At 35.8% G+C, this 14,253-nt stretch overlaps 1 protein-coding gene across 1 annotated transcript; it reads left to right on the top strand.

Annotated features, from left to right (window-relative positions):
• The first annotated feature begins 6,332 nt into the window (after window positions 1–6,332).
• On the top strand, window positions 6,333–8,155 carry LOC139189435 (uncharacterized). The gene is made up of 4 exons (XM_070808389.1): window positions 6,333–6,671; window positions 6,990–7,349; window positions 7,406–7,618; window positions 7,745–8,155. The coding sequence occupies exons 1-4, from the start codon at window positions 6,333–6,335 to the stop codon at window positions 8,153–8,155; spliced, it is 1,323 nt and encodes a 440-aa protein (XP_070664490.1).
• The last annotated feature ends 6,098 nt before the right edge of the window (window positions 8,156–14,253 follow it).

Here is a 14,253-nt window from a genome sequence, read left to right as displayed (position 1 = left end):
TCGAGTTATATCATCTCCTTCAATGCTTTACTTATCTGATATCAGGGAAGTGAATTGAGAAAGTTAAATATCTTTCATGTATTGAATTATTGATTGTGAAATGTTGAAGTCGCATTTTTTATATTATGTATTTAGTATTCGTTAGTAAACACATAGGTAGTAGGAAATGGGAAGGGATAATTTCCGGATCCATTTCTCCTAATCCACCAAATTAGGGAATCTGTGCCATTAAAATATGATCCAACAACTGAAGTTATTAGAACTTTTAAAGTAGCCCCCTGTTTGTAGCCGTTGGATCAAATTTCAATGGTACATATTCAATGATTTGGTGGATTATGAGGAAGGGATCCGGAGATGATCCCTTTCCGTAGGAAATCAGGTATTGAAATAATTTCAATACTTAAACGTGTCCTTTCCAAGTATACTTATGTCATTGTAACACCCTCTGCAATGTTATGTATCTGATGATGTTATCCATCTGTAATAATATATTTTGTTCTATTCACCTTGTCTGTGTTTATAGTCTTCGTTTCTTTTCTGGTCAAATTGTTTATAGTAATTTTCATGCTTCACTTTGCCCCCTATAATCTAATCCATGTATGTCAACGTCATGCTTGGGCTGAATTACATTAGTAATGAAATCTGGCGGTTTCTCAAATCATGAACAGAGAACAAAGAGAACCATTGAAGCGGGCAGTACAAGCTAAAGCGGTGTGCAATACCATTGGCTTTGGCAATGCACATGGATAGGAAAAGCTTCAGTGATCCCACCGATTAATGCTTTGGTGTCCTCTTAACAATAAGCTTGACGTGAGACATATCGCGTGAAAATCCTGCACAGCAGCCACAACTAGGGATGGGCAAATACCCATCGGTTATAGGTAATCACGGTTACCGTCTATTTAAATTTCACGATTACGGTTATGGGTAACCGTTTAGATAAATAAACGGTTATGGGTATAACCGTTTACCCACGAAATTTAAATGGGCGGTTATGGGTATTAATCACGGTTATAAACGAGTAACCATTTACCCATTTATTTTATATATGTAAAATTAACACAAACCATGTTTCCTATCAGACAAAACTTAGATCAATACTATTGACTATAATGCATGATTTCTATAGCTAATATAATATAGTTTTCCTTAACCACTTTAAATTTCATGGTCCATTATATATATTATGTTAATATTTTACATTTCGAGTCAAATAACCCAAGAATACTATCTTTTAACAGTTTTCGTAACCCAAGAATACTTAGCAAATTTTATATTACCTTCATTGCTAACAGTTAAAAATATTGTCTGTTAACTATTATTTCAATTATTGGAATGATATACGGACTTAAAAAATTAAAATGCGGAAATGTATGATGAATGTACCTATAACGGTGTTTAATTGTTAGAAAAATAAAATTATGACAAATTTTTCTTTTTTAATTTTCAAGTTGTTAAAAAAGACACGTGGACGGGTGAAAAAGAAGTAAATGGTTAAAAAGAAAGGATAAACGGGTTTAAAAATGATAAATGAGTAAACGGGTACTAAACGGTTACGGTTATAGGTATGGTTAACCGTTTATAAACGGTTATGGGTACACGGTTAAATGGGTACACGGTTATAGGTATGGTTAACCGTTTATAAACGGTTATGGGTATGGGTATAACTGTTTAGACAATTACCTAACAGGTAAACAGTTATGCGGATATGAGAATAAACGGTTATGGATAAATAACTGCGGTTATCCACCCACCATAACCGTTGTCCATCCCTAGTCACAACTTAAAGTGAATCACTCTCAATGACAAGATTTTGAAAATCCCTCCTAAACATACGTTCAAATCTGCACGTTTGGGCTGCAACAATTCTCCCTAATCGTCATGAACCACCATGCCCACACAACCAAGTTTTCTCTCCGAACACCAAGTTCCGTCCACGTTAACTTTAAGGAAGCCTTTATGAGGTCTCTCCCACATAATTAGCCAGTGACCATCAGAAATAGGGATAAAATTACTTAATAATACTTGCAAACGAATAAAGTAATCATAGTATAGTCAGCTCTAGTAAGGTCGTCTTCCACATGGATTATTTAAAACAATTTTTGTCAAAGCCAAATCTTAATTAATTATTTAAAACAAGAGAAAAAGACTGTTTACTACCCTCATGTTTCGTGGTTTTCAACATTTAGTACATCAATTTTTTTTCGTCCCAGAGTCATACCTAAAGTGTAAATTTTGGGACAGTCTCATACATCCGTTAGTCAAACTGTTAAGTGTTCCGTTAACTGTGACGTTACGTCCATGTAGACAATGACTGGGCGCCACGTGGGTCACCATGTGGATTTTTTTTTTTTTTTTAAAAGAGGGGTTTTCACTTTTTTTTTTAGGGGTTCAAAAAAAATTTCTTTTTTTTTCCTTCTTCTTCCTCCTCTTCCTCCTCCTCCTTCTTCTTTTAGGCAGATTCTTTTTTCTTTTTTTTTTCCTTCTTCTTCCTCCTCCTCATCCTCCTTTTCTTCCTCCTGGGCAGATTTTTTTTTTCTTCTTCTTCCTTCTTCTTCCTTCTTCTTCCTTCTTCTTCTTCTTCTTCTTCTGGGCAGATTTGTCCTCCTCATTCCTCAGGGTAGATTCATTTTTTTTTCTTCTTCTTCCTCCTCATCCTCCTCCTTCTTCTGGGCAGATTTGTTTTTTTTTCTTCTTCTTCTTCCTCCTTCTTCTTCTTCTAGGCAGATTCTCTTTTTTTTTCCTTCCTCCTCCTTCTTCTTCTTCTTCTTCTTCTTCTTCTTCTTCTTCTTCTTCTTCTTCTTCTTCTTCTTCTTCTTCTTCTTCTTCTTCTTCTTCTTCTTCTTCTTCTTCTTCTTCTTCTTCTTCTTCTTCTTCTTCTTCTTCTTCTTCTTCTTCTTCTTCTGGGCAGATTCGTTTTTTTTTTCTTCTTCTTCTTCTTCTGGTTTTTTTGTTTGTTTTTCCTTCTTCTTCTTCTTCCTGAGCATGGAGTCGAAGATGGTGATGGGAGGGTGAACACGGGTGGGATTGAAGATGAAGGTTTTGTTTGTTTTTTTTTAATAAATAAATATATTTTTAATTTAATTTAATTTTTTAATTTTCACGTGGATGACATGTGGCGCCCAGTCATTGTCCACATGGGCGCCATGTCACGGTTAATGGGAGACTTAACAGTTTGACTAACGGATGTACGAGATTGTCCTAAAATTTACACTTTTGGTATGATTCTGGGATGAAAAAAACTTGATGTACTAAATGTTGAAAACCACGAAACATAAGGGTAGTAAACAGTCTTTTGCCCTTAAAACAAAGTTTAAAAATGATTGATTTTGGAATTTAAAATAATAGCAACGAATTTTAATAAAAACAATTAAAGAAATCAGCAAAAGGAAATTAAACTAAAAGAAAACAGGTTTTGAAAATCAAGTTCTAAAAGCATTAGGGATCCACCATCACCTTCACGATATATAGTTTTACCAATTACTTAAAAATTACACATGCAGCTTTGAATATTAGGTTTTCCTTATGCATATTCTCCTCGTGATATTTAATCAAGAACATATATCTAACATGCAATCTGTATGTGATATTCAGAGCAAATATGAATAGGGGTGTGATATTCGTACACCCCTTTTTACTTTTCACACACTTCTTATTAATATATATCATTTGATCTTCTTCAATTCATTTGATTCGACGGTCGAAAAATAAGAAGGTGTGAGAAGTAAAAAGGGGTGTGTGGATAACACACCCCATAGGAATATGCAAGGCTCATTAAGCTTTGTGAAAATCTTTTGAAAAACCATGCAACCCTTAAATGCGTTATACTTGCTTTAGTGGAATTACAATTATCAATCACAAGAAGCCCTCTCAATCCTCTGGTGATATTTTGACTGAATTGCATCCAATTACTTATCTAAACATCCTAATGGTCGCAAAGCACTATGACATAAGGACAGTTTAAATACAGTAATTAATAATTCAAAGTATGCATGCATAATATCATAAGCAACTAAATAAAGACTACATATTCATGCTAAGTCTCATGGCCTCGCCCTATCAAAAGAAAGTTGGTTACACATGATCATAATAAAAATCAAAGGAAATATTATTAAGAAAAAGATAGAAAACACCTTGAAAGAAGAATATAAATTGTCCAAACCTAGCCAAATTCTCCAAATGAAGCGTAGAGAACCCTAATGGCCGAATAAGCCTTATTCATACTAATATAAATCCTTCATAAGAAATATCTTCTAAGAACTAGGAAACAAAATAAGTTAAGATAAACTAGGAAATATAATCTTGCACTAATGTGGATAACCTGCCCGTTCAAATATCTGCCACATCCAGAGCCTTAGACACCCCAAAAACAAGCCCAAAAGAACTCTTTATAAAGCTTCAAATGTCCTGAACATATTTACAAAAGCACCCATTGCCAAAAAACACTAACTTGGACGTCAAACTGGCAGCATTGCGTCATTCGTCACAATTGAATTAAATTCTGAAATTTTGACACGATCATCTTGAAAGACTCAAAAACCTACTATAAATGGAATTACTCCAAAATCCATTCGTTTGTTTGCATTTTCCCAAAATAGATTTGCATGTGTAAAGTCTAGTGTTTGGCTTTCCTTGTCAAATATTGTAATTTAACCATCACACATGCCCAATCTAGCTTTAGAATATACTTAGATTATAGGTTGTTGCTGCTGGAGGAAATGTTCATGAAGTAGCTCATTTCACATCAAGAGGTTTGTTCATGCATGTGCATTTCATATCTCATTTTGTGTTGCATTCTGTATAGTTTGATTGTCTAGTTAGTTTTGTGCACTAACTTCTAGCTGTCTAGGCACACAAATTAAGACAGTCCACATGGGTTAACTGACAACTTTCTGATGGTTGTTAGTTTCTGGCCATTGATCTGCCTAGATCTCTTGTGCAATCAACAAGTGTCATGGGGACAAGTTGGCTAATGGAAAGTCAGATTTCCTTGGGTATATCTGCTCCTAGGGTCTCATTTTGTTCTTGGGGGTTTAGAATTTATTTTAGAGAGAGAAAGTGCTTTCAAATCTTTGAGCTTACCTCTTCTTCATTTATGGAACCCTAGCTGCAAAACTAACTTCATGCATTAAACACTCAATCATTGTATATTAGGATGGCAGTGTTTTAAGATTTTGCATTAAGTTCATGGTCTGGTTTTAAGCTTTAAATCCATTTTTAGACCAAACTTTTGGATTCAAGTTAGATTCTTCCTTCAACTGTTTGACTGGATAATCTGACTAGTCATTTGAATCCAGATTTTATATGCAACATCATATCATTTCGTGATTGGAGTTGATATCAGTATCGCAAGGTGTAAAGCTTAGGAGGAGCTGCCACTTAGTAAAGACCGAAGGCGTTCATCTCGTGTAAGGCAAGGTTGCACAAAGGTAAAGTTGCACCGTAAATAGGAATCTAGGAATTGAGCTTGTGTGATCTTTGTATGAAGCTTTGTTTACACTAGTGGATTGGACTCAATGGAGAGTCCCCAGTTTTTTAACCCAGACGTGAATTTTTCTGGCAAAAAATATCTTGTGTTCAAGTTACATTTATTGAGTTCAAGTTATGTTTATTGTGTCACACATCCCACACACACATACATGGTACATATATCTGTTGAACATCTAAATGGCATGTGTTCCCTGTTATGCTCACTTGACACATTGATAACTTGCAACGAACTACAGCTTTGCTGACAAGGATAGTTTTTGGAAATTGAAATTGGTATTTGAATATTAGATTTATTGACTAACAAATCCATCTTAGTTGACTAGCGGGCTTGACTAGTCAGTCTAGCAGATTATAATTTTTATATACAGGTTATTCCACCTGGTACCAATTTCAATTGGTATAAGAGCCTTACTCTAGATATACATAGAGTGATCTCTAGGATTTACTGGTATTGGGTGGAATCTCACCATAAACCGTATTGTGTCGATAGCTCGTGTAATACACCTTAATTCTTTGATGGTACAAATTATGCTGCTTGGAACGAGAAATTTCAAATCTTTCTAGAATCACAAGATCTTATTGTTGTTGATTATCTCACTCTTGAGTGGAAAGCTCAATCGAGGCTAGTCAATGGAGAGTCTGTGATTAAGCTAAAAGGTGAATGGACTCAAGGAGAAATTGCTTCGGCTATGTCAAATAGGAAAGCAAAGAATGCAATTGTTTCTGCCATTTCATCTAATCAATTTGTTCATGTTCGATATTGCATTACTACCAAGCAAGCTTGGGAAAAACTTTGAATTCTTCATGAGCGTGATAAGCAAGTGAGAGATCTAAAGCTCCAAATGACCCTTTCAAATTTTGAGAATTTGAAAATGCTCGAGTCTGAGACTTTCTCGATCTTCTATGAGAAAGTTGAAATGTTAACAAATGAAGCCTTGGGGTTAGGGAAACCTATTGAAGAAACAACCATTGTTCAAAAGATTTTGAGATGCTTGCCTAAGAGATTTCAAGTAGAGAATGCTACCATTCAAGAGTTTCAGGACCTAAATGAGATCAAGCTTGAAAAATTGGTTGGGAAACTCATTACCTATGAGATGGATCTTAACATGGATGAAAGTGACTCCAAGAAGAGAAAAGAAGTGGCCCTTCATGGTGTTCAGAACTGTGAGGCTGTTGGTGATGTGTGTAGACATGCCTCAGAAGATAATCTTACTCTATTCGTCAAACAAATTCAAAAGAATTCTAAAAAACAAAGGAAGGATTCTAAATGGTTTAGTGAGCCATCAAACAGTCGAGAAAAACAACCCACTGGAGTGAAGAATAAAGGGTTCACTAGAAAATGAGACAAATGTTTATTAAAGGTACCTGGTCCTTGCTTTGCATATGGTGGAATTGGGCACTGTGCAACTGATTGTGCTAACACCAAACTCTTTGGTTAAAAGCGAGAAAAGGCAATGATGGTTGCTTGGAGTGATGACAATGAACAAGGTTTTGTGTAGTCTGATGAGTCGTCATATGATGAAGAAAAGGTTGTTGCTTTCGTTGCTCAAATTGAGGAGGTGTCTCTAAGTGATGATGATTCTGTTCTGAATGTGAAAGAGGAGATGACTTATAATGAATTGTGCATTAAGTATGAAACACTTTTTGATGAGACTTGCTTTACAAAAGTGAAGAAGATTGAACTAGCTAAGAAAGTTACTGAGTTACAAAAGGAAAACAAGTCTTTTCGTTTAGTCAGAATTGAACTGGATAAAAAGATTGGTTATCTTGAGGCTCATGTTGAAGAGCTAAATGAGAAAGCTCATAATTGCAATGACAAAGTTGAAGATAAAGATGTCATCTCTATTCTTGAAGCTCAGGTCCAGAACTGCTAAAATCTCAAGAAAACTTGACAAATCAAATTCATGTGTTGAAGGCAAACAATGTGATGTATCATGAGGCTGACAAAAAACAGCTACTTGAGCTGAATGAGGCAAATGATAAAGTTATTTGCCTTACTATTGGAGCTGAAAAATTTGACAAGTTGCTTAGTTTTGGGAAACTACACGGTGAAAAAAGTGGTATTGGTTTTGTAAAAAGTGGCTCAAATTCTATTCCCACCAAAATAATTGTGAGAGAATCTAGGCTTGTATGTCAGAATGTCAAACCATGTCCAAAGACAATATTTGTTCCTATGTGTCATCATTGTTGTGAAGTTGGGCACATTCGTCCAAAATGAAGAAAATTGTACTCTAAAAAGACCAACTTGCTGAAGGACCAGGTGGACCGTCTGGTCATCGAAGTCAACAGAATTGCTCAGCTTGTTCATTCTTCTTCATCAAGAAATATTAATCAAAGTTCGAATTGGGTTCAAAATGACTCAAACAGGTGCCTTGTTGTTTTAAATGCTATATCGGTTACCAAGCCAAATGTATGGTATCTTGATAATGGATGCTCTTGTCACATGATTGGAGACAATGATGCTTTCTCATCTCTTACTCCCTTTATTGGCGGTGGTGTTGTGTTTGGTGGTGGAGATAAGTCTCAGATCACAGGGAAATGTGATGTCAAGATCCCTGGATTACTTAAGCTTAAAAATGTTAGCTATGTTGATAGGTTGAAGTCAAATCTCATTATCATTAGCCAGTTATGTGATGATATGGCTGAAGGAAAATTTTTGTCCTAGTTAAGAACATTTGAACACATATGCAAACTAATAACACTTTAAAGTAGGCATGCATTCAAAAACAATTCTAAAATCCATGACTTTCAAAGCCTAGTGAATGGCCTCAAGACTCTTTAACAACATTAAAGAGAAAAAAAGATTTTAAGATTCATTACCCTTGAAGCTCATCCTTGTTTACACAAGGAATTCACCCAAGTGGAGGGCTTTCAAGTCACCTCCTAGCTCCTTAGATCTTCCATGTGATTTTCTTTCTTTTAACCTTTGCTCCTTGAGGACATGAGGAAAGGATCTCCAAGAACACCAAAGATTTAGTGTCTCTAAGTCTCCACACCAAGGATAAGGTGTGAAGATGAAATGGATGACTTAGAGGAAGAAAGATTGCTAGCTATCCTTCCCCTAAATGGCCAGCCTCTATGGAGAAAAAAAGAGAAAAAGTTTCTCTTCTTTTCCTCAAGAAAACCCCTAGTGAGATAATGGCTATAAAGCTGCCTTTATACCACCTCACATGTGAGTGGCAAACTTGCAATTAAGCCAAGTTTGCATCCACTCACCCTAGGCCGGTTTTGACTTTGTTTTTGGGTTAATTTCCATTTAGTTTTAGTTGTCACACAACCTAAACGCAATAGGCCTTGTGGACCAAAAACCCTTGTAGGCCCCGAAACCCAAAACCAACTTAAAAGCCCAATACGAACCTTTCGTAAGATTAATTAACTAATTAATAAATTTTGACCATTCGCAATTAAACTATTTAATTGTTTATCCATCTCATATATATTTCTTCACTTTCATCCTTACTCATTGTACGATCCATTAGGTTCTAATTAGCGAGGCAGTGGGCGATTGTTACTCTTAACGATCGATTGTGAATTGAAACTACATTTCAATTCTCCATTTGATGAAGATTAGTGTTTGATAATCCTCACGGCTTCCACAAACCATGAGTGACATATAGCAGTATGTCATGGCTACCCAAGCTAAGTAAAAGTGGTTGGAGAACCTATCCAATTACAATTACAATGCAATACGGTCCTTCACAATACTCTTAATCACATTATTTGAGTGATAGTTTGTTTCATGTCTACTATCTAATGTGATACTTCTCTATGTGATTCAACTTAATATGATTTGAACCAAACTTCCTAAGTCATATTCGTATGGTTTGGCCAAAGACTCCCGAATCATATCTCAGAGTATTTTCCCTCCACCATGGAATGTTAGAGATCCCTTGTTGTGCATTCATATGCCTACATGACTAGATAGCTTGACCCCAACAATGCTGTGGACACTCTCAATGGAATGTCTTTAACATGATCAAAGATCAAAGATCCAACCATTAGATCTATGATGCCATAGGTCAAAGGATTACTTTGCATATTGCAACTTAAGAGTTCTTACATGACATGTATGTTCGAACTCCTTTTGATCGTTGTTCAGTGTACTCAATTACCTTTTGAGCACCTATGTGTTTGTCCCAGTGTCCAACACTGAATGACTTGAGACTAGTCATACTCACGCTTGAGTTAACATAGCAATACTAACATTAGCGGATTGTCAATGCCCAATTGGCAATCCTATGGCTAGGTACGTTTTAGGAATGAACATAGGAGAAAGGTCTCGTTAATCTAACTTACTTAGATCACTTCTATCTTAGATTAAATACATTCCTTGGATTCCTTTATTGCTTAAACACACAATACAATAAATAGTGATTAACAATAAGATTTTCCCTTCATTAAACATATTATAGTTTAACACAATAAGTATTCCAAAAGCTATTACATCAAACGAGTGGCTTTGTGGGCATACTTCCAACAATGGCTGATGAAGTGTGCTTCTCAAAAAGAGGGTGTTGGATTGTAGATGGACATGGAAAGAACTTGCTTGTACTCTAGAGATTTGGAGACAATTGCTACATTCTTGATATCTCTAAAGTTGCTTAATACTCCAAGTGCCATAAAGTTATTGATGAAGCTAGTGTGCCGTGGCATAAGAGACTTGGGCATGTGAACTTCAAAGACCTCAAGAAGTTGTCCAAACATGAAGTTGTGAGAGAGCTAACACATCTTTCTGTTTCTAACTCATATGTTTGCAGACCATGTCAGCTGGGAAAGCAATCTAGAGTGGCACACAAGAAAGTGACTGACAACTGAACAACTAAGCCTTTTCAATTGATTCATATGGATCTTGTTGGACCAATTCAGACATTATCTCTTGATGGCAAAAAGTTCATCTTAGTAATTATGGATGACTACTCTAGATTCACTTGGGTATGCTTTTTAAGAGAAAAATCTGATACCTTTTAATAGTTCCTCACTGTGTACAAAGTAATGTTGAATGAATCTCTGTCTAGCCATTCTGTTCTAGTCAGAATCAGAACTAATCATGGAACCGAATTTGAGAATGCTGACTTTGATGATTTATGTTCAACCAACAGCATCAAGCATGAGTTTTCTGCTCCAATCACCCATTGACAAAATGGTGTAGTGGAAAGGAAAATTTGTGTTTTGATTGAGATTACTAGGGTGCTAATTTACAGCAAAAACTTGGCAAATCACTTTTAGGCCGAGGCAATGAACATTTCTTGCTACATCTCAAATCGTGTGTTCTTCAGACCTAGCATTAATGTGACTCTTTATGAAATCTAGAAGGGCAAGAAGCCAATGGTAAAATATTTCAAAATGTTTGGAAGTGTGTCTTACATTCTATGTGATCGAGAACATCTTGCAAAGTTTGACATTTAGAGTGATGAAGGAATCTTCCTGGGGTAGTCAAACACAAGATGGGCCTATAGAGTTTATAATTTAAGGACAAAGACCATCATGGAGTCCATAAATGTCAAGATTGATGACACTGATGTCCCACCCTCTTTGGTAACTAAAAATGACAATGTGTTATTTCCCTCTTCTAAGGATAATGGTGATGCTTCTGGTGAGTCAAGTGTGGTGTCAGAAAGTGACTATGAGAGTGAATCAAGCACTGATCAAGACTGTCGTGTCCTATTCAAAGACAAACCAAAGTGGGCCAGAGGTCATCGTGATGAGGAAATTGTGGGTCCGATTAACAAATGCATTAGAACTCGAAGATAAATAGCTGATGAAGTTGCAAATGTTTGCTATGTCTCCCAGATTGAGCCTAAGAATATCAAAGATGCTCTAATTGATGATGAATGGATCTTAGCCATGCAGGAAAAGCTAAATTAGTTTGAGTGGAATGAAGTTTGGTCCCTTGTTAATCGTCTATTGAACACTAATGTTATTAGGACAAAATGGATTTATAAGAACAAGTCTGTTGAGTCAGGAAATGTAATCAGAAATAAGGCCAGACTTGGTTCTCAAGGATACTCTCAACTTGAACGTGTTGATTTTGATGAAACATTCGCTCTTGTTGCTCGTCTTGAATCAGTTAAACTTCTATGTGCTATTGCATGCCGTTTAAAGTTCAAAATTTTTCAAATGGATGTCAAAACTGCATTCCTTAATGGATATCTTAATGAGAAGGTCTATGTGAAACAACCAAAAATCTTTGAGGATCCTCAAAAGTTAGATGGGGTGTACAAACTGAGAAAGGTTCTCTACAGTCTCAAACAAGCCCCAAGTGCTTGGTATGACAGGTTGTCATCTCATCTTCTTACTTATGGCTATACTCGTGATTTTGTTAATAAAACCTTGTTTGTTAAGAAGGTTAAATCTCATGTTATGATTTCTTAAGTATATGTGGATGACATAGTTGTTGGATCTACTTCTGATTCTTTTGTGAAATAATTTATCGATATGATGACAAGTGAATTTGAGATGAGTTTGGTTGGTGAATTAAACTACTTCCTTGTACATCAAGTGAAACAAGAAAAGGATGGCATCTTCATCTCTCAAACAATGTATGCCAAGAATTTGGTGAAAAAGTTTGGTCTAGAGGGGTCAAAAGCTGCTAGATCTCCCATGAGCACTTGTGCCAAAATTCACAAAGACTCAAGTCGCAAGGATGTTGATTAGACTTTGTATGGAAGCATGATTGGAAGCTTATTCTACTTGACTGACCAGACATCACATTTGTTGTTGGGGTGTGTGCACGATTTCAAAGTTGTCCCAATGAGTCTCACTTACAAGCAATCAAAAGGGTCATCAAGTATGTGAGTGGAACCATTGAGTATGGACTTCAATATGCTCATGACACCAACACAAACCTGGTTAGGTACATTGATGTTGATTGGGTTGGGTGAATTGACGATCGAAATAGTACCTCAAGAGGAGCTTTCTATGTTGGGAAAAATTTGGTTGCTTGGCACAACAAGAAGCAAATTTTTGTTTCTTTATCTACTACCAAGGCAAAATATGTGGCTATCGGGAGTTATTGCACTCAATTTATGTGGATGAAACAAATGCTTAGTGACTAGGGTATATCTCCATCCACCTTTTTTGTTTATTGTGATAACATGAGTGCAATTGATATCTCTAAGAACCCTGTCCAACATTCGAGAACCAAACACATTGACATTAGGCATCACTTCATTAAAGATCTAGTGGAAGCTAAGATTCTTACACTAAACTTTGTGCCAATTGAAAAACAACTAGCTGACATATTCACTAAAGCCTTAGATAATCGATGGTACGAAGATCTTCAACGGTCTATTGGTCTTTCTGTAATGAACTGAATTGTTTGAATAGCTACACTTCCAGGTAGTGTCTGTCTTGTCAGCATGCTCATCAGATACCTACGGTTTGTTTTTCTATATGCTTATCTTAACTATCATATATTCATGACATTTTTTGGATTATCCTTGGTTAATTATTTACTGTGATGTCAAATGTTCTCCCTATTATCTTGATGGTCTCTGAAAAATCACTTTTTCAATCATCCAAATCTAGTGATGTTCTTGAATTTAATGTTGCTTTGGCTCTAATTGAGTGGTAGTAACTTTTCTTAATCTATAATCTGGACCATGTGCCAATTTTCTTCTTTTTGTCCTCTCCCCAGATCCAAAAAAGAAAAAAAAAAAAAGGAAGAATGTTTTCTCAAAGGGGTATCTTCAAAAGAAAGAATGTATGATCAAAAGGGAAAATCCATTCATTTAGCTTTCCATGCAATGTCATTAGTAGTGCCTTAAGATCCCCCTCTGTAGGTCATGTATCAAATTCTCTTAAATATCAATGATGATTCATCAATATTTCACCTTCATTCAAATGACCTTGGCATTTCTAAAATTGGTGCCTCACTCAAAGTTCCCTATAAAAATTGGCTTTTCCTTCAAGGCTTATGCCTTGCTTTTTGCGAGTCTTGTCCATTGTCCATTGTTCATATTATGTAGGAAGTGTTGTCTCTTAAGGTCAATGGATTATTAAACGCTTGATTAACTTTGAAAATTCTTTTGAGATTAAATGTTTGGTTCTATGATTTTAAGATGGCTACCCAAAGTCATTTTTCCCATACCTTGACACATCACTACAAGATTATGAGCTTGTGTTAATCTCATTATTAATGTTTGTGTATGCCCTTGAAGATTTGTCTATTGAGAACTGCATTGCATGTCTACTTTTTGTGTTCTTCAAATTACATATGTCTTGGAAGCATAGACATTCAAGCTACATTGTAGTTTGTTCTCATCTAGTTATTATGTTGTTGGTTGTTTTTTAGTGCAAAGTTTCAACTGTTATCTTGATCTCTATCATCTTAATGAGTTGCCTTTGGTTGTTTGGGGTGCTTTGGCTATGCCTTTTCTCAAATTCATGTTTCAATGGTCATTTCTTCTTTCTCTTGAGTCATTGTCTCTCATCAGATAAATGAAGTTATAATTTAGAATTATGGGGGAGTGTGTTTACATGAAGCGAGTTAATTTTGGGGGAGTCAATTCACAATGCATGCATCTCTTTGTGCTTACTTGTTGCTAGTCTATTTGTTGCTACACTTTGCTTGGGCATATCCATATGATCTATTGCAATTTCTTTATCCGTTGCACTCTTGTGGTTATTCTCATGTGTTTGTGCAACAAATTTGACTTTTATATGTCATTTCCATCATTTCTTTGTCTTACCATGACAAAATGGGGAACAAAAAAATTTCGTTATGCCTCATATCTTGCAAGCCTTTACCCATGATAAATTTCA

Source organism: Malus domestica, chromosome 11, assembly GCF_042453785.1.
Source record: "Malus domestica chromosome 11, GDT2T_hap1".
Taxonomy (NCBI): Eukaryota; Viridiplantae; Streptophyta; class Magnoliopsida; order Rosales; family Rosaceae; genus Malus; species Malus domestica.
This window is presented reverse-complemented; position numbering and strand designations above follow the sequence as displayed.